The following is a 22182-nucleotide window of genomic DNA, read 5'->3' as shown; positions in this document are numbered from 1 at the left end:
CCTTTTGACTCATTACAAAGTTGAAATGTTACAGCTTGGTCACTGGTGAAGGAAAAGCTTCCTTCAACCTGCAGCAGACTTGATGACATCATCTCAGTCTAGTCTTCTCCCCTTCCTCATAAGTATAACACTCATAGCAAAATACGTACCTTCAGCATTGTTCTGGAGATGCTCAGATTAACATGTAAAAAAGGTCCCATTGGAGCCATGTGCCTACTACACAAGCAGACTGTAGCCTCATTCATCCCTATGGCTGGGCCCATTGTCTTGATGGATACAGCCATCCGAATGAGTATGGAACCAGCTACAGAAAGTAATGAAGTTATTGCACATGCACAGGGTCTGGCGGGGACGTGAGGTTCTGCACAAGAAAGATCTCAAGAGCAAGGCTGAAAGTAAGCATTTTGCTATGTGATTTAAGCCCACCACACATTATAACCTGACTGTACAATCTCTTTTAGTTATACTCACAGTTATATAGTGCAAGGGCCTGAATGATTGGATACTGGCTATTAGGGATGAGCTTCGTGTTCGAGTCGAACCCATGTTCGACTCGAACATTGGCTGTTTGGTCGTTCGCCGAATTCTGAACTTTATGGGCCGTTCGCGCCAAATTCGTGTGGCGCGTCACGGCCCATAATTCACTGTGGCATCGCAGTGCATTGCTGGCTGATGATTGGCCAAGCATGCACTATGACCCGCATGCTTGGCCAATCACAGCGCCGTCGGTAGAGAGAGCTGTAATTGGCCAAAGCCAGGGTGGCTTTGGCCAATTATGGCTCAGGGGGTTTAGAACACGCCCCACACTATATAAGGCCGCCTGCACACCGGCCCTGTGTAGTGTGTGTTCCGGCGTTGAAAGAGAGATAGATAGACAGAGAGACAGTGTCATTTCATTTGAGTTAGATAGATTAGGCAGGACAATCAGTGAGTTAGCTGCACTTACAGTGTATTCTGTATATATATGCATCCCAGGTGTTGTATATATATATATATATATATATATATATATATATATATATATATACACACTGTATTCAGTTTAGCTAGATCCGTTCCTGTTATCTTCTTACTGACAGGCAGGCTTGTCTTGTTACAGTATATACAGCTACCTGAAGAAAATTGCTGGTGTTCTTTTGATCCTATTAGTACCACAGTCAGGCAGCTAGACTATTTACAGTTAGTGCAGTGCGTCCTGCTCACAGTGTTCAGCTAAAACTACAAGTTAGTGTGGTGCGTCCTGCTCACAGTGTTCAGCTAAACCTACAAGTTATTTTTTTGCGAGCTCTGCACAGTGTTCATCTAAAGCTACAAGTTAGTGCAGTGCGTCCTGCTCACAGTGTTCAGCTAAACCTACAAGTTAGTGCAGTGCGTCCTGCTCACAGTGTTCAGCTAAACCTACAAGTTAGTGCAGTGCGTCCTGCTCACAGTGTTCTGCTAAAACTACAAGATAGTGTAGTGAGACCTCTGCACAGTGTTCATCTAAAGCTACAAGTTAGTGCAGTGCGTCCTGCTCACAGTGTTCAGCTAAAACTACAAGTTAGTGTAGTGAGACCTCTGCACAGTGTTTATCTAAAGCTACAAGTTAGTGCAGTGCGTCCTGCTCACAGTGTTCAGCTAAAACTACAAGTTAGTGTAGTGAGACCTCTGCACCGTGTTCATCTAAAGCTACAAGTTAGTGCAGTGCGTCCTGCTCACAGTGTTCAGCTAAAACTACATGTTAGTGTGGTGCGTCCTCCTCACAGTGTTCAGCTAAACCTACAAGTTATTTTTTTGCGAGCTCTGCACAGTGTTCAGCTAAAGCTACCTGTAGAAGGTTGGTGGTGTTCTCATACTACAGGCAGGCAGTTGATTTTGCTAGCTGCAGTATCAGTACATATATATATATATATATATATATATATATCCCAGCTTAGTGCAGCTACAGGCCATTAGTATGTCTGGAAGGCCAAGAAGGAGAGGCAGACAGTCACAAGCCAATAAGAGAGGGCAAGCAGGCTTTGTGTCTAGTGCTGGTCGTGGAGACGGTGCATCCTCATCAGCATGTGGCCGTGGGACACGCTTGGCCTTTTTTTCGGCAGCTGGTCGTGTTGAGCCGCAACATGTCGAAGACTTGGTCGAGTGGATGACCAAGCCGTCCTCATCCTCCTCATCCTCTCACTCATGCTCAGGGTACTTTGTCTGGCAAAGCAGCGGCCTCTTCCCTCAGCTCAATGTCATCAGTGACTCCTTCCCTAGCCCCACCATGTCCTTCTGAGGAGTCCCTCGAACTGTTTGACCACAGTGTTGGGTACATGCTCCAGGAGGATGCCCAGCGTTTGGAAGGCTCTGATGATGATACTGAGCTCGATGAAGGCAGTAACATGAGCACGGACAGAGGGGGTGCCCAAGAAGGACAGCAATCTGGCAGTCATGCTACCCCTGCTGCAGCATACTGCCAGGTTTGCTCTAGTGATGAGGAGGGAGGGGATGATGAGGTCACTGACTCAACGTGGGTGCGGCACATCACCAACGAGGCAGGATGCCCTCCAGGGGCCAGCCTAAGGGCAGCACATTGACTGCATCACACCCCAAAGCTCCACATGTGCAGGGCGCTGCAGTCTCTGCACGTTATTCAAAAAGTTCTTTGGTGTGGGCCTTTTTTGAGACGAGTGCATCAGATCGCACCGCTGCTATTTGCAACATATGTCTCAAGCGTATCTCGCGTGGCCAAAATATCTCCTGCTTGGGTACCACATGCTTGACCAGACATATGCAGATTGGTAACCACCGCTCTAGGTAACTGGGTTCAAAATTCCCCGTCCTCCGCTAGGTGGATGATTGTGAGAGCTCCAGGTGCTAGCAGTTGCTATTCCAATAGTTTAGGTACAATGAAAAATCTGGACAGCTGCACTCTGGATTGGAATAATAAAAGTAAAATCTTCTTTATTGAAAAAATGACATGATTTAAAATCCGTACATTGCTCTGTTGGGATAATGCAGTATAACCGCTAACGCGTTTCACGCTTCCATTGAGCGCTTACTCATAGCTGGTTTGTACAACAATGATAACCACTTATATGCACATCATACGTCTCACACATGACCCCATATTGATTATATAACTCTGAACAGCTGATCATTGGATCATATGGGGTCTTAACTTAGAATTGATTGGGTGTGTGTTCTATGATGGAATCTTTATTAAAGACGTAAATGTGTGAACAAAGTGTTCATATGAACAATACAAAAACAATACAAAAAATATCTATAAATAAAAAGTTTATATTGCTTTAAAAATCTTTTGAAGAAGAAAAATTAGGGAAATACAGAATCTACTTTCTTTCCCCGAGACTGAGATAAGTGCTGAAGCTGACGTTTAGGCATGTAAGTTATGCATGTAAGTTAAGACCCCATATGATCCAATGATCAGCTGTTCAGAGTTATATAATCAATATGGGGTCATGTGTGAGACGTATGATGTGCATATAAGTGGTTATCATTGTTGTACAAACCAGCTATGAGTAAGCGCTCAATGGAAGCGTGAAACGCGTTAGCGGTTATACTGCATTATCCCAACAGAGCAATGTACAAATTTTAAATCATGTAATTTTTTCAATAAAGAAGATTTTACTTTTATTATTTCAATCCGGAGTGCATCTGTCCAGATTTTTCATTGTACCTAAACTTGACCAGACATATGTTGACCTGCCATGCAGTTCATTGGCAAGCGTATCTAAAAGACCCACACCAAAGAACAAAGAGGACCTCTCCTTGCTCCTCATCAGCTGAGATCTCCAACCCCACTATACCTTCAGTCCTCTCTGAGACCTGCACTGAGAGGAATGAAGGTGTAGAATTAGGTGTGTCACAGCCAAGTACTTGTGGGCAATCTGCTTTTGGTACACCGACGTCAGATTGTACCAGGCAAATTTCCCTGCCCCAGCTGCTGCACCGCCGAAAGAAGTTTGCTCCCAGCGATCCACATGCCCAGCGGTTGAATGCTAGCTTGGCAAAATTGCTAGCACTTCAACTGCTGCCTTTTCAGTTGGTAGACTCTGCCCCCTTCCGTGAGTTTGTGGAATGTGCGGTTCCTCAGTGGCAGGTACCCAAACGCCACTTTTTCTCAAGGAAGGCGATTCCGGCTCTCTACCGGCATGTGGAAGGCAATGTCCATGCCTCACTGGACAGGGCGGTCAGCGGTAAGGTGCATATTACCGCTGACTCATGGTCCAGCAGGCATGGACAGGGACGTTACCTAAGTTTCACGGCGCATTGGGTGACTCTGCTGGCAGCTGGGAAGGATGCAGGACAAGGTGCAGTAGTGTTGGAGGTTGTTCCGCCACCACGCCTCCAAAATGCCACTACTAATGATTGTGACACACCTCTCTCCTCCACCCCCTCCTCTTCTTCTTCCTCCATGGCCTCTTCCTGTGCTTTTTCCTCGGAACCAGCGGTGCTCCGTAGCCTTTCAAGGGGCTACGCAAGTACGCAGGCCAAAACATGCCATGCGGTGCTTGAGCTGGTGTGCTTGGGGGACAGGAGCCACACTGGGGCAGAGGTTCTGTCAGCTCTGCAGGGGCAGGTTCAGAGGTAGTTGACGCCACGCCAACTTAAGGCAGGAATGGTGGTTTGCGACAATGGCACCAACCTCCTCTCTGCCCTCCGACAGGGACAAATGACCCATGTTCCCTGTTTGGCTCACGTCCTTAACTTGGTGGTGCAGCGCTTCTTGGGCAGGTACCCGGGCTTACAGGATGTCCTGAGGCAGGCCAGGAAAGTCTGTGTGCATTTCCGCCGGTCTTATAATGCCAGTGCTCGGCTGGCGGACCTCCAAAAGGAGTTTAACCTGCCCAAGAACCGCCTAATCTGTGACATGCCCACCAGGTGGAACTCAACGTTGGCCATGTTGCAGCGGCTGCACACGCAGCAGAGGGCCATCAATGAGTACCTGTGCGACTATGGCACCAGGACAGGGTCAGGGGAACTTGTTTTTTTTTCCCCACGCCAGTGGGCCATGATCAGGGATGCATGCACTGTCCTGTCACCATTTGAGGAGGCCACGAGGATGGTGAGCAGTGACAGTGCATGCATCAGTGACACTGTCCCCCTTGTCCACCTGTTGGAGCACACGCTGCATGGAATAATGGACAGGGCACTTGAGGCAGAACAGAGGCAGGAAGAGGAGGACTTCCTTAGCTCTCAAGGCCCACTTTATCCAGACAGTGTTCCTGCGTGCCCGCCGATCACACAGGAAGAGGACAAGGAGGAGGAGGAAGAGGAAGATTGTGTCAGTATGGAGGTGGAGCCTGGCACTCAGCATCAGCAGCAGTCTTTAAGGGATCAGTCCCAAGAAACACATGGACTTGTACGTGGCTGGGAGGAGGTGGCTGCGGACCATGTCGTCCTTAGTGACCCAGAGGACTCCGGACTGAATGCCTCAGCAAACCTACGCTGCATGGCCTCCCTGATCCTGCAAAGCCTGCGTAAGGATCCTCGTATTCGTGGTATCAAGGAGAAGGACCAATACTGGCTAGCAACCCTCCTTGATCCACGTTACAAGGGTAAGGTTGCGGACCTTATCTTGCCGTCGCAGAGGGAGCAGAGGATGAAACATCTTCGGGAGGCCTTGCAGAAAGGTCTGTGCAACGTGTTCCCAGAGACTGGGAGGATACAAACTCCTGTTTCTGGACAACGTGTTGCTGAGGCTTCGGTCGGTCAAAGAAGGAGCGGTGGAGAAGGTGGCCGTCTGACCGATGCGTTCAGACAATTTTTTGGTCCGCAGCCCCAAGGTATGATCGGTTCCAGCAACCATCGCCAGCGTTTGTTTTACATGGTGCAGGAATACCTAGGGGCAAGATCAGACTTGGACACCTTTCCCACCGAAAATCCTCTGGGTTACTGGGTCTTGAGGATGGATCACTAGCCAGAGCTTGCACAGTATGCAATTGAGCTACTGGCCTGTCCTGCATCCACGTTCTTTCGGAACGCACATTCAGTGCTGATGGAGGCTTTGTAACCGATCACAGGGTGCATCTGTCCACCGACTCGGTCGATCGACTGACCTTCATAAAAATGAATCAGTCTTGGATCACCACCAGCTACCAAGCACCTGATGCTGATGTAACCGAATAATTTTTTTTGAAATCTCAGATCCCTTTAAAGACTGCCTATGCTGATGCTGAGTGACTATCCCTGAGTAATTATCCTCTTCCTCCTCAATGATCACGCTGATAGCTTGTAAGAACATTTTTGGGTTCTGGGCGCCACCACCAGTGCCTAAGGCCTAATTTTTCAGCCCCTGTTTAACAGGAGCGTGTAATTACAATTTTTGATGCAATACTTTGCAGCAGGGCTTGTTTCTGCGTTACAACTAGAGTATCTGTGAGGGGTTGTAGTGTTGTGGCACCAGCACCAGTGCCTAAGGCCCAATTTTTCAGCCCCTGTTTAACAGGAGCGTGTAATTACAATTTTTGATGCAATACTTTGCAGCAGGGCTCGTTCCTGCGTTCCAACTAGAGTGTCTGTGAGGACTTACAGTGTTGTGGCACCAGCACCACCACCAAAGGCCCAATTTTTCTGCCCTTGTTCAATAGGGGCATGTAATTACAATTCTTGATCTAATATTTCACAGCAGGGCCCATTTCTGCGCACACCAAGAGCGAGTGAGGACTTACAGTGTTGTGGCACCAGCACCACCACCACCAAAGGCCCAATTTTTCTGCCCTTGTTCAACAGGGGCATGTAATTACAATTCTTGATCTAATATTTCACAACAGGGCCCATTTCTGCGCCCACCAAGAGCGAGTGAGGACTTACAATGTTGTGGCACCAGCACCACCACCACCACTAAAGGCCCAATTTTTCTGCCCCTGGTCAACAGGGGCATATAATTACAATTCTTGATCTAATATTTCACAGCAGGGCCCTGTGAGGGCTTACAGTGTTGTGGCCACAACAACACCTAAGGCCCAAATTTCTGCTGAGTATATAGGGCAGGCCCCTACTTTCAAACATCTAACTTACAAACGACTCCTACTTGCAAACGGAAGGAGACAACAGGACGTGAGATGAAATCTACCCCTAGGAAGGGAAATTCTCTCCTGTAAGAGTTAATATGGGAAAAATATTTCTCCTTTCCACTGATGCTTTCCAATCCTTGTTTCACAAAAAAACCCAAATGTTCAAAAAACATTTGTCATTGGGACAAAAAGTGAGGTGAAATCTTCTGAAGAGGAGGACAGACAGCAAAACAAATGTCACAGGGGTGATAACCCTTCCCTATGTTTTCCAAAAAGCTTAAAAAAGATTTTTTGGCTGGAGCTAAACACGTTAAAAATTTACCCGTTCAAAATTACAAACAGATTCTACTTAACAACAAACCTACAGTCCCTGTCTTGTTTGCACTGCCTGTATACTGCTGTTCAGAGTATATAGGGCCTGGTGGCCCCACACCTTTCCTTATTTTAATTTGAGTGCGGGGTTCCCCTTAATATCTATACAAGACCCAAAGGGCCTGGTAATGGACTGGGGGGTACCCATGCCATTTGTCTCACTGATTTTCATCCATATTGCCAGGACCCGACATTACATTAAACCCGCAAGCAGTTTTAAATGAGATTTTTTCCTTTAAAAATGACATTTTGTGCAGGGACTGTTCTAAACACGGGAAACACGCGTCACTTTACAGGCATACTATAGACACCCCCCAGGTACGATATTTAAAGGAATATTTCACTTTTTTTTTTTACTTTAAGCATCATTAAATTCACTGCTCCCGAAAAAACGGCCGTTTTTTTTGCATTGATACATGTCCCCTGGGGCAGGACCCGGGTCCCCAAACCCTTTTTAGGACAATACCATGCAAATTTGCCTTTAAAATGAGCACTTTTGATTTTGAACGTTCGAGTCCCATAGACGTCAATGGGGTTCTAACGTTCGTGCGAATTTTCGGTCCGTTCGCAGGTTCTGGTGCGAACCGAACCGGGGGGTGTTCGGCTCATCCCTACTGGCTATTTGGATAGTTTAGTTAGGTCCTTGTTTTACAAGGAAGTTTATTGTAAAAAGTTTGTACGGTCAGGTTGTAAAGTGTGTGGTAAGTTCTGCACTGATGGGGTAGGTGGTAAAAAATATTTGTTAAACAATTTCTGAGAACATGTAAAAGTTTAGCTTGTTTAATATATGTTAATTTGCTTTTCAGATACTCCACAATACCCAGGCTTCAATGACAGCACAAGGTTCGTAAAGAAGGGCAGCAGTACCTTCTTCCCAGTTACCCTAAGCAGTGCAATGTCTGCTCAGATCTTCCCGTCCAAATTTTCCTGGTTTCAGATGGAACCAACCCAAACAGAGCTGTCCACAGGAGAAGATTTCTCAATTGTATCAAATGATTATTCCTCGGTCCTGATTCTCCACTATATAAGAGAAGAATTGGCTGGGAGTTATATGTGCAAAGCTGAGAATGCAATCGGAACCAACTCCTTTATGTTTAACGTAGAGGTAGAAAAAGAAAGTAAGCTATTCATAATGGGTTGGACATTTTATTATTTTTATTTTTTTTTAGTATGTTGAATCATTTTTATTAAGGATTTTTAAAAGATTTATGTGTCCAGTATTGATATATTAAATTAAATAGGGCACATAGGCACAACACTCAGAGTACAAACTTAACCATAAGTAGAAATAATCTCCATCTAAAAGACAAAGCTATCAAGACTATCACGTAAATCGGTAAAATGTGTAATATCAACCAATCGAATACAGGAAAGTAACCATTGGAAAATTCTGTGTACATGGTAGACAGAGGACTCAGTATATACCTCTTATGCCGCGTACACACGAGTGGACTTTTTCGACCGGACTGGTCCGACGGACCAAATCCGGCGGACAATTCGACCGTGTGTGGGCTTCATCGGACCTGCAGCGGACTTTTTCGGTTGAAAATCTGCCGGACTTTAGATTTGGAACATGTTTCAAATCTTTACGTCGGAACTCAGCCGGACCCAGTTCCTATCGAAAAGTCCGCTCATCTGTATGCTAGTCCAACGGATGAAAACCGACGCTAAGGCAGCTATTGGCTACTGGCTATCAACTTCCTTATTTTAGTCCAGTCGTACGTTATCACTTACGAATCTGTCGGACTTTGGTGTGATCGTGTGTAGGCAAGTCCATTCGTTGGGAAAGTCCGTCGGATAGTCCGTCGGATCAGTCCGGTCGAAAAGTCTGTTCATGTGTACGCGGCATAAGGCATTTCTGGAAGTGTTGACAGTAGCATTAGATTTTGTAGGTAATGCAACCAACTATCACAGAATATGTATAGGTTGTTATTTTTTTTTCATGCTTGTTGGGTCCTGGGTTTGTGGTCCCCCTTGGCTATCCAGATCTTACTGTGCAGTGACAAATCATAATAAGGGCAGAACAGATGATGCTTGCGGCCCATGATGATGATAAAAATTGCTTTACAAGGAAATGTCAGCTTTCAAATATTCCAGGTATGGAATTTTGTACATAGTGGTATATTGGTCTAGTTTGGACCAATGTAACTCTACATATACCATACGTTTGCTGCATTCTGGATACAAGAGGTTGGCTGCACGGCACTGGCACCATTCAAAGAATGCTTTGCATTTTCTTAATGAATGCAAAGCATTCTCTGATTCCATTTAATCAGAGAACACTTTGCATTCATTGATGCAATGCAAAGCATTCTCTAAAAGGACACCCATGCCAAGCAGCTGAAAATGGATTAAGCCCACACATTACAATCTGACTGAACAATCTCATTTAAAAGTACAAATACACTATACCACCAAAAGTATTGGGACACCTGCTTTTACACGCGCATGAACTTTAACCAATTGCCGACCAGCCGCCGCAGTTATACTGCGGCAGAATGGCACGGCTGGGCAAAACAACACCGGGCTCCCGTGATCGCTCGTGGCACACCGAGAACCAGGATCTGTGTGTGTAAACACACAGTTTCCCATTCTCTGAGGGGAGAAAAGACAGATCATCTGTTCATACAGAGTGATTTGTCATCTCCCCTACACAGTCCCCTCCCCCTTCAGTTAGAACACACACTAGGGAACACAATTAACCCATTGATCGCCCCCTAGTGTTAACCCCTTCACAGCCAGTGACATTTTCACAGTAATCAATGCATTTTTATAGCACTGATCACTGTATAAATGCCAATGGTCCCAAAAATGGGTCAAAATTGTCTGATGTGTCCGCCGTAATATCGCAGTCCCGATAAAAAACGCAGATCGCCGCCATTACTAGTAAAAAAAAAAAATTAATAATAAAAATGCCATAAAACTATCCCCTATTTTGTAGATGCCATAACTTTTGCGCAAACCAATCAATATACGCTTATTGCGATTTTTTTTACCAAAAACATGTAGAAGAATACATATCTGCCTAAACTGAGGAAACATTTTTTTTTATATATATTTTTGGGGGATATTTTTTTATAGCAAAAAGTAAAAATCAACGAAAAGTGCTCTGGTCAGGAAGGGGGTAAAATCTTCCGGGGCTGAAGCAGTTAATGGCATCACAGTCTTAGTCCAATATTGACTTGGCCCACCGTTGCATCTATAACAGCTTCAACTCTTCTTTGAAGGCTGTCCACAAGGTTTATGAGATTGGTTCACAGTCTCCATCCCAAAGGTGTTCTATCGGGATGAGGTCAGGACTCAGTGTAGGCCAGTCAAGTTCCTCCACCCCAAACTCTAGCCCAACCCCTGAAAAACAACCCTACACCATAATCCCTCCTCCACCAAATGATTTGGACCAGTGCACAAAGCAAGGTCCATAAAGACATGGATGAGAGAGTTTGGGGTGGGGGGACTTGACTGGCCTGTACCTTAACCCTTTACCTTAACCTCTTAAAAGCACTTCTGGAAGAATGGTCAAACATTTCCATAGACACACTCTTAAACCTTGTGGACAGCCTTCCCAGAAAAGTTGAAGCTGTTATAGCTGCAAAGGGTGGGCCAGCTCAATATTGAACCCTACGGACTAAGACTGGGATGCCATGAAAGTTCATATTCGTGTAAAGCAGACATCCCAATACTTTTGGCAATATAGAGTATATTGTGCACCTACCAAGCTTTTGGCTCACAGGTGTGACATGACCCCACTGAACTCAATGATTGAGTTTAATAGGCAGTGCCACCTGTGAAATTCAAGAAACTAAGTTAAGCCTATTACTGCTGAAAAGAAAAAAATATATCCACAGCATGTGTACCACCCCCTCCCACTGTCATTGTAGAATTTAGACGGGCAGTCAAGGGGTGGTAATAAAGTGTATCAACTGCTTTTTTTACTACCTCTTTGCCACCCATGTGAAAGAAGCCAAACTCATTTGATTTATAGTATTACTGATATAACGTTAGTCCATAATTTCAGAGAAAACATCTCTTACTATTCTCTGTTATATCGTTTTTTGTAATATGCACCATTAGGTTCCATGAAATGTTACATTTTGGTCCTTATAGCCACAATGGCTTATATTCAATATATCATATATCAAGATATTACTATAGCAAATATTTACTAGTTGCTTACACTGACCTAAACTACTGAAAAATGTAATACAATTGGATAACATAGGTTACTGCAAATTATTGTAAGACCATAATACATAAGCAAAGTGGACTCATTATTTCTTTTTTTTCATTCAATGCTTACAGACAATGACATACTCTCAGCTGGAGCTATAGCTGGCATAGTGATTGGCTCTCTTGCTGTTTTGGCGGTGATTGCTCTTATCGTTGTACTTGCTTGCAACAACAAAGGTACAAAAAACCCCGAAATTCATGCAATTATATTGTAGGAATTATTACCTTGCTTGTTGAAGGTTGCTGAGAGACACTAAACTAATAAGTATCAGCAGAATACCCAATCTCAAGTACTATTTTAAAAAAGGTGTCAGGATATCGGATATTTATTCTAGAACCATTTCAAATCAGCATTAAGTTTCTATGATCCTTGTGGGTTCCAGGCCATAATCATTTTTGGACAGCCGTAGTCCAGCACTAAGCCCAGGAGATAAAATTTTGCCCAAAGAACATGACCTGTGGTATAAATTTGGCCCTGGATGTGGACCAAAACATAGCAGGTGTGGCATGTGTACCAACCCCTTCAAGCATGGACGGAGCTTGAGTGGTTGCAGGGGGCCCGTACGGCCTCCCTGTCATATTTGGTCTTACACTGTGTCACTGGGAAAAAGCACTTGCTGTGTCACCCTGAGTAAGTAATTTGGTAAACTCAGAGGGCCCAGGCCAGCCGGGCAGGGACCTGCTCAGTCCCATCGCAGGCCCTCTGAGTATTCAGTTTCACTTATACAGGGTTACAGGCCAAGCTCTTTCCCCCAGCAGTGCACTCTCTGCTCAGCCTCCCTGCCCAGTACTGCCCCTCTCTCCCCGCCCTGCTCAGCACTGCTCAACCATGCACATGCACACAAGGTGGGGGCACATAGGCCACACTCTAGGCTGTTGAGTGAAAGCAATGGGCTTGCATGTGAATCTGGAAGTCAGAGGGTCTGCCCACCCTGGGCATGTACCAGGTCGGGCCCTCTGAGTTTCCTCTTTTATATACAAGCCTACCGCCTTCACCCGGCAGTTCAGGGTGTGGCCTGCCTTTCCCCATCTTGTGTGCACATGCAGCCGGCCGCAGGAGAGAGAGAAGAGAGACAGCGAAACAGCCACCATACTGCTTCAATATCTTGGTGAGAGTATCTTGGTGCACGGTGGAAGCAGCAGATGGTAGTGGGGGGCACAGGTCAACTTTTGCATCGGTGCCCTCAAGCTATGCCTCTGCCTTCAAGCCATTTTAGGTTAAGGTGGCCATACAGGGTGCAGTAAAACTAGTACTCAATTGCCTATTTACCCACTCCTCTTCCTGCATGTGTTAACTAAAGCCGGCCTTAGATGTACATGTATGGACAGGCTGATTGTACCTAAGTAGATCGACCGATCAACTTGGGTACAATCAGCCTGTTGGGTTTTTTATGCGATTATTGCCAGCGGCTGTAGCTGCTAGCAAAAATCACTGTGTGTTCTCCTAGCCGGGATGGCTCCATTTCCCCATCCACACTGACTGTGTGGATGGGGGTATTGAGCGATTTGGGTTGCAGGAAAAAATTGCTTCATCTATGGCTGGCTTTAGCTTAAGAGTGCTGTGTAGTACAGCACTGTAACACGATGCATTCACAATTATACACAGAGAAAGCAACAAGCTACTTCCTATCACTATGGTTGTAGTCTGTATCTAGGGCAGAGCTGACCTAGATCTGTTCTGCCTCCTCCTGCAGCAAGAGATCATTGCAATATGGATCTATTGCTTGACTATTAATGCAATGGTGTATGATCAGAAGAAAGGCAAAATAAAATAATGGCAATATAAATACTAATAAATTAATTACATCAACCAATCAATTAATTGATAAACCACAAACAATTGTAACAGTGTGTACAAACATGGCTACCGGTAATGTTAAATTGTGGTTTGGCGGTTGAGGGGCTGTAAAACAGAACTCATTAACTTATTTTACCATTCCCTGGCTGTCTGCGTAAGTCAATTTTTCCTTAAAAAAACATTGACTACAAAACCTAAAAAGGATGAGATATGGAACAGAGATATCTCCCAAATTAAAAAAAAAACATTCTAGGACTCAAAGGAGCATGGAAAGAAAAGTCTTAGGGGAATATTTATAAAGTAGTGAATGCAACATTATCTGAATATTTTACTGGAGGTGAATCAATGACTATTTATTAATAGTGGAATCACTCCTATTGCCACATTCATAATAATTGGAGATAGGAGGGAAAGGGAAAAACCTTAAGGTTTGTACTTTAGAGGTATTTTAGACCACATGAAACATGTAAAATATGAACTTTATTGGTACAATACAATAAAAAGAATTAGCATGAAGCAAAAACATGGAGCTTAAAAACATGTGTTCACATATTTGTAAAATGTAGACAACATGGACATATTACTATAAAAGTATGCTGTTGCACCATATTCACCGTAAGATGAGTGAGCCCCTGTGCGTCAATGCGTTTCGCTGGTTCGCTTCATCAGGTCACACTCAGGGGTAGTCTGAGAGAAACAGGTCTCACTATATTGAAACAAAATCTAACATCATATTTTCATACATCATATTATCACATTTGTAAAACAAGACCCATTGGACTCATAAGCAGTATAATCAGTCAGATATATATTCACCTTGTCTGCATAAAAAAAGAAACACACACATGTAAAAAGCTCTCCCTGGGCGGACACCGGAGCAAAAGAACAAACCGGATGGTCTAATTCCAATACACGTCACTGTGAGCAAGAGGCTAATATAATCAGAATAAGTAACAATAGTTACCACATAGAAAAACCAACCATCATACAAAAAATATATATATACAGAAGGAATCAAGGACTGTAATTTAAAACACATGCACTTGTAGTGTATGTCTGGTGAAGGTCACATGCACTTCTTTTTAAATATACACCTTAGGGACTAAAGAGAATAAAGGATATGTACTGAAATATAATTTAAGGGCTCATTCACACCAACTGCCTCACCAGCTGCTGCTGTGAACACAAGTGACATTTCATTAAAGAGTAACTCCACTTTTGTTAAAAAAAACAATCCCCTCTGGGTGATCAATGTACATTGCAGGGGTTTTAACAAACATAGTTTGAGAGACCTACCTGTTTCTGCTCTGAAGAAATAGCTGTTTGTTTGACCATGTCCTTTGCATACTGATTCTGAATGGGAGGGTCTGGTTCATTATGATCACCTGGTCCACTCTTTTATTCTGATGGGAAAAATAGAGAGTACTCTGCGCTTATGGTAAGGGAATATACAAAATTTTAACCCAACTGCTGGACACCTATCTATAATCTAATTGTGGATGTTACGGAGGTGTTGGTGGAACAGAACACACACGGAGAGTGAGAGGGATTTAAGGGCCCCTGACCGAGGGGTTATTTATTTTGGGAGGTTAAAAAACAGGGAATCAGACAAGGGAAAGCCACAGGGCAATAATTTCCACACTGTGAGGGACATACAAAAATATAATAGGGTGGCAATAGGGCACATCAAGGGATAAGTCCAGAGGCACGGGGTTCAATCCAGGCACAGTGAGTAGCAGGCCACAATCACAGTCCAGAGTCACATGGCAAAAATCTGGGCACAGTGAGCAGCAGGCCACAATTAAGTACAGCAAAATTCAGAGGCCCAGGACAGCAATTTAGTACAGCCGGGGCTTAGTCCAGAATCACAAGGCACAAGCTGGGCACAGTGAGTAGCAGGCCAAAACCCAGTACAGCAAAGTCCAGGGGCACATGGCAGTAAGTCAGGGACTCACTAGCCAACAGTGGCCTCAGCAGAGGAAGTCCAGACAGAGTGAACGGGAAAAGGAGGCCCAGAGGGCAGAGGTCCTTCACAAAGCCATCTCAGGTCCTCAAAAGGCTGTGTGTCCTGACTTCAGCTTCAGGGCCAAACAGATAGTAGTTGAAGGAAGAGCAGAGAGTAGAGCAAAAGTCCCAGTGTTCAGAAGGCCACACAACACAACAAGTCCCAGTGCAGAAAGCAAAGGTAGTCTCAGTAGCAGTCCATGTATTTTCTAGTCTCCTTCTAGTGTAACAGGCAGACAAAAGTTCCCCTGTGTCCATCACTGGGGAAACCTCAGAACGAGATTGAAGCCCCCTTCATTGTTATCTCTGGTACTTTGAATTCAGTAGATAGAGCCAGATGCCTATCTTCAAGCAGGATACAATAATTTATGTGCTTCCTAATGAGGGCAGCTTCATGTCCTACCCCCTGTGGGAACACAGGAACTCACAAACCAAATTATGCAGATAAGCTGACTTCATTACCAATCTGCATCTGGACAAGAGGCAATATCATAAAACACAAAAAAATAATAATAACATTTTCGACAACAAAACCGCAAAACCGTGGATCTTTGTTTGAAGGATGTTGGCTCCAACTTGTCTTGCATACACACAGTCACACAAATGTTGGCCAACAATTCCGAACGTGGGAACACGGTGACGTACAAGACAAACGACGAGCCGAGAAAAAGGAAGTTCAATAGCCAGTGCTCCTTCTGCTTGATTCCGAGCATGCGTGAACTTTTGTGCGTCGGACTTGTGTACACACAATTGGAAATTCCGACAACAAAGTTTTGTTGGCGGAAAATTTGAGAACCTGCTAGCCAACATTTGTTGGCAGAAAGTCCGTCAACAAATGTTCGATGGAGCATACACACAGTCGGACTTTCAGCCAACAAGCTCACATCCAACATTTGTTGTCGGAAAATCCGATCGTGTGTACGGGGCATTACAGTGGATAATAGTAATGCTGAACAATTATTCAGAAAATAGGTGCAGCACTCTAAGACCCATGCAAATAATAAACTAAACTATTACCCTGTGGCAAATAATGAACATGTAAAATATAATTTTCAAAACATAGTTTGCTGTACTCTCAATGCTTTTGAAGGCTGATGAGAAAAAGCTGCAGTGTCTGCATCCCTTAGTAAATAAGTTATTAGAAGTATTTAACCCTTGAGGAGTATCTCACCAAAAATGAAATTACTATTGCAGGGGGTGCCTAAAATCTGACTTGTATTTTAGTCCAAATTTCTAGAAAAATCTGTAAGCCAATCGCACAAGCTGGAAATGACACTTTTGGAGGCGTTCTGTACACCAATGCCTCCAGGTTGGCATATTGCATTGAATTTTCACAGAAAATTACAGCAGCTGTAGATTGAAAAAGAAAGGTAATTTGTAATAAGATAAAAAAAATAATATAGCATGTATAATTGCTAAACAAGCCACATTGTAATTTCACTTGCTATTGTTTTCCACTAAATTGCAATTATATTTTCTACAGCAGCATTGCAACCCACTGCAATGAAAAAAAGTATGCCATGCATTACTGTTTTTCAGAGCACATTACTGCAATGCAGTAGTATGAACTGACAAAACAGGACTGCAGTACAATGCAAATGGTGTGAGCCAGCTCGGAGACAAGCAGGATAGTGATGTTGCTATTATTTAGGGAGAGACTTTGGGTTTGATTTACTAAAGGGAAATAGGCTGTGCACTTCACAAAGTGTTGTTGCTCCAAAGCTTAGTAAATAAGGTAAACCTTCACTATGCAAAGAATACCCAATCACATGCAAGGAAAATTTAAAAAAATGCATATTTGTTTGAACAGGATTGGATGATGGAAGTCAGCAGAGCTTCTGCTCATTTATTAAGCTCTGGAGCTACTGAACTTACAGAGTGCAACTGCACTTTGCATTGATTGGTTATCAACAGATTCTAACTACACGCTGACATTTTTTTTTTCTTAGACACCACACCAAAGACTGAGTCTGCTACTACACGTGATTGTCCTACATGTAATAGTTATGGTCCTGAACCTCAACGTAGACAGAGTGTACAAGAGGTGAGTGTGGGAGGAGATTGATTAAGGCCCCTTTTACATGAGGCAGACTCAGTTTTGCTCAGCAGGGGGTCTATCTGCTGATCAGTCATTGTCTGCCCAGTTTTTGCAGAGTGGACACAAATTTCTCTGCTCTATATGTCTGTCTATATGTCTCCACTGTCTGTTTACACCCAACTGCCCTCTGAACCAATCTGCCTAGATGGAAGGGGATGGTTCCCCTTTCTTTTATCGGATCGGAGTCAGACTTATGTGCGTTTACACCTGTCATTCCATAGGGGTACCTGCCGTTCCATAGAGGCTGGGTTCAAACTTATGCGAATTGGATGCGGGTTTCCCCACATTCAATTCGCATGACAGGAGACTGTGACTGGCTCTCTATGGAGCCGGTTCACACATCTCCGAGGGTGGCTGCGGAGCGCACTGGAAAGGGGTCCTATGCGTCTTTGGCTTTGTTTTAGGTCTGAATTCAGGCAAAAATTTGGACCTCATTCGCCCCTGAAACAGAACAGGAATGCACCTGACCCCTTGCTGCGAGCCGTGGTTGCGGCCGCAGCAAGTGTGAACCTGGCCTAAATGAAGGGTCCTGATCGAAGGGGCCTAAGGATTCAGGAATTAGCTCAAAACGGACCAATAATATTTAACAAGTATAACCAAAGGGCAACACTTTTTTTGTTTTGGATAGAGTCCAGAGGAATTAGAACATCTATCAGGTTTCTGTTTATATACTTACAGTATACTGTATATACAGTGTGTATATATATATATATATATATATATATATATATGTATATATATATACAGTGTGTGTGTATATATATATATATATATATATATATATATATATATATATACTGTATATATATATATACACACACACACAGTATCTCACAAAAGTGTGCACACCTCTCACATATTTGTAAATATTTTCTTCAATCTTTTCATGTGAAAACACTGAGACCCGAGTCACACAGGGGCTACTTGTCAGGCGACTTAGCCGACTGACAAGTTGCATTCCGTTCTGTACTATGGAACCGTTCTAATAGGAACGACTCAAGTCGCTCCGACTTAGAAAAAGGTTCCTGTACTACTTGGGGACGACTTCAGGGCGACTTGCATTGACTTCTATACAGAAGTCATTTTGTAAGACGCCGCTGAAGTCGTGTGCAGGTCGCCTTACAGAGTCGCGCTGCAAGTCGTGCTGCCCCTGTGTGAACCGGCTTGAAAGAAATGACACTTTGCTACAATGTAAAGTAATGAGTGTACAGCTTGTATAACAGTGTAAATTTTCTGTCCCCTCAAAATAACTCAACACACAGCCATTAATGTCTAAACCGCTTGCGGTTTGCGGGCTTTCTCACGAAAATGTAAGGGGCGTACTCACTTCTGTGTGTATATATATATATATATATATATATATATATATATATATATATATATATATATACAGTGCCTTGAAAAGTATTCATACGCCTTGAAATTCTCCACATTTTGTCATACAACCAAAAACGTAAATGATTTATATTGGGATTTTATGTGATAGACCAACACAAAGTTGTACATAATTGTGAAGTGGAAGGAAAATGATGATAAATGGTTTTCCAAATGTTTTACAAATAAATATGTGAAAAGTGTGGGGGGGGGTACATTTGTATTCAGCCCCCCTGAGTCGATACTTTGTAGCACCACCTTTCACTGCAATTACAGCTGCAAGTCTTTTTTGGGGATGTCTCTACCAGCTTTGCACATCTAGAGAGGGACATTTTTGCCAATTCTTCTTTGCAAAATAGCTCAAGCTCTGTCAGATTGGATGGAAAGCATCTGTGAACAGCAATTTTCAAGTCTTGCCACAGATTCTCAATTGGATTTAGGTCTGGGCTTTGACTAGGCCACTCTAACACATGAATATGCTTTGATCTAAACCATTCCACTGTAGCTCTGGCTGTATGTTTAGGGTCGTTGTCCTGCTGGAATGTCAACCTCTGCCCCAGTCTCAAGTCTTTTGCAGACTCTAACAGGTTTTCTTGTAAGATTGCCCTGTAGTTGGCTCCATCCATTTTCCTATCAACTCTGACCAACTTCCCTGTCCCTGCTGAAAAAAAACATCCCCACAACATGATGCTGCCACCACCATGTTTCTCGGTGGGGATGGTGCTTTCAGGGGGATGTGCAGTGTTAGTTTTCCACCACACATAGCATTTTGCTTTTAGGCCAAAAAGTTCAATTTTGGTCTCATCTGACCAGAGCACCTTCTTCCACGTTTGCTCACAAGGCTTCTCGCAAACTGCAAATGGGACTTCTTATGGCTTTCTTTCAACAATGGCTTTCTTCTTGGCACTCTTCCACTTCCATAAAGGCCAGATTTGTGGAGTGCACGATTAATAGTTGTCCTGTAAACAGATTCTCCCACCTGAGCTGTGGATCTCTGCAGCTCCTCTGATTAATGCTCTCCTTGCCCGGTCTGTCAATTTAGGTGGACGGCCATGTCTTGGATTGCTGTTGTGCCATACTCTTTCCATTTTCGGATGATGGATTGAACAGTGCTCCATGAGATGGTCAAAGCTCGGGATATTTTTTAATAACCTAACCATTGGACCATTCCAGGCCACATGCCCTCAACATGGGAGGTGGGTGCTTTTGGGCAGGGGGGCTCTGCGCACCCCACCCCAAAGCACCTTGTCCCCATGTTGATGGGGACAAAGGCCTTTTCCCGACAACCCTGGGTGGTGCTTGTGGGGGACTGTGGGCAGGGGGCTTATCTGAATCTGGAAACCCTCTTTAACAAGGGGGCCCCCAGCTCCCGGCCCCCCCATGTGAATGAGTAGGGGTATATTGTACACAATGCATTCACCCAATAAAGTGTAAAAAATAAACAGTACACAGGTTGTTGACAAAGTCCTTTATTAAAAATGAAGAATGTCCCCCGTTGTAGCTCAAACGTGTCTTTTTCCTCCGGTGATGTCTTTTCCCTCCAGTGATGTCTTCTTCATCCAGTTTTTCTCTCTCCGCTGATGTCTTCTCCAGATGCTAGCTCTCGCTGTTGTATTAGCGCTAGTATCTGCCATTTCTTCTATAGCCATGGGGCATGTTCATCTGGTGACGTCATCTGGAGACCCCGCCCCCTTGTGTCGTCACTGACCCATCATGCCCCAGGCTGTGACGCCACAAGGGGCAGGGTCTCCGGATGATGTCAGAGGATGGCCACGCCCCATAGCTATATAAGAAATGGCAGACACCGGAGTTAACACAACTGTGGGAGCTAGCAGAGGGAGAAAACATAAGCGGAGGAAGAAGAAACCAGAAGAACCGGAGGAAGAAGACACCATCAGAGGGGGAAGAACCGGCAGAAGAACCAGAGGAAGAAGACATCACCGGAGGGAGAAAAACCAGAGGGAGAAGACATCACCGGAGGGAGAAGACACGTTGGAGCTACGACATTCTTCATTTTTACTAAAGGACTTTGTCAAAAACCTGTATACTGTTTTTATTTATTTTTGACACTTTTTTGGGGTCAATGGGGTACAATGTACACCGTATTTATTCACTAGGGGGGCAGGATCTGGAGGCCCCCTTGGTAAAGGGGGCTTCCAGATTCCGATAAGCTCCCTGCCCGCAGACCCCCACAACCACTGCCCAGGGTTGTTGGGAAGAGGTCCTTGTCCCAAGAGACCACCCTGCCTCAAAGTACCCACCCCCCATGTTGAGGGCATGTGGCCTAGTATGGTCCGGAGGGGGGTGCTCGCTCATCCCCCCTTTCCTGACCTGTCGGGCTGCATGCTCAGATAAAGGTCTGGATGTTGGGGGGGGAGCGCAGCACACCGTTTTTATTTTTTTTTGTTTTTTTTGGTGTGTGGGATCCCGTTCATTGAAGTCACATGGAAGTCGGACATGAAAGTTGCACGGCAAAGTCGGATTGACGGTCATACAACTGCCGTATCGTACCAGTGTGAACCCAGGCTAACATGAAGATTTCTGTCTGATAAGACCAGGAGCTTCACAATATGCTGATTGTGACTTGAGTTCTAAAGAATGATTTACTATCACTGCTTGGTTAAAGAAACTAAAATGCTGGCCATAGATGTTTAGTTTTGTTCAGCCAGCAGGGGGGGGGAAATAAGGGAGTCCTCCATCCACACAAGCAAGGTGGATGGAGGAATCTCCCTCTGGGACATTGTATTATGACAGCGGGACTCCACTGCCAGGATACACTGATCAGCACTGTAGCCGATTGGCTGCAACCACTGATTAAGTAAAAAATTCCCAACATTCCCATTCGACAGAAGTCAATCTAACAATCGACTTCTGTTGAACAGAGACAACTACACATGGACCAAGCTTCAGCTTGTCCCTGTTGAACTGGCTGAATTTTGATCCATTTATGGTCAGCTTAAAGTATTAGTTTACCTTTTCAGAATAAAATGAAAAGGTAAACCAACACCATTCCAATTCCTCGACGCCCCCAGTCCCCGCTATATAGTACTTGCCTTTAGGGATGCTAAGCTGTCAGTGCACACACAGCTGGCCCAGAGATTTGAAATACCCATTCTTCTCCCTTTTATTCTTATTTTTCTCTGTGCAGCAATTCCAGGATGGACCAGAGTGGACTCAAGGGGATTAAAGCATATCTAAACCCAAAAACATACATTTTTTTAAATTGCAGCTTGCCTATCCTTTTGTTCTGCTGGCTGCATTCATTTTCTTATTAGGCTTTTTTTTTCCTTTACTTTCGCCTGTGATCC

At 44.3% G+C, this 22182-nt stretch overlaps 1 protein-coding gene across 1 annotated transcript in view; it reads left to right on the top strand.

Annotated features, from left to right (window-relative positions):
• Positions 1-22182, top strand: part of LOC141110629 (cell adhesion molecule CEACAM1-like) — a 106981-nt gene that overhangs the window by 49628 nt on the left and 35171 nt on the right. Inside the window, exons 6-8 of the mRNA XM_073602076.1 lie at positions 8180-8491; positions 11673-11777; positions 17352-17446. Of these exons, the coding sequence (XP_073458177.1) occupies positions 8180-8491; positions 11673-11777; positions 17352-17446 (512 nt within the window). The remainder of the gene's footprint in view (positions 1-8179; positions 8492-11672; positions 11778-17351; positions 17447-22182) is intronic.

The sequence above is a fragment of the Aquarana catesbeiana genome, linkage group LG10 (assembly GCF_042186555.1).
Source record: "Aquarana catesbeiana isolate 2022-GZ linkage group LG10, ASM4218655v1, whole genome shotgun sequence".
NCBI classification, from domain to species: Eukaryota; Metazoa; Chordata; class Amphibia; order Anura; family Ranidae; genus Aquarana; species Aquarana catesbeiana.
Note: the sequence above shows the minus strand (reverse complement) of the source record. Positions and strands in the feature narration are given on the sequence as shown.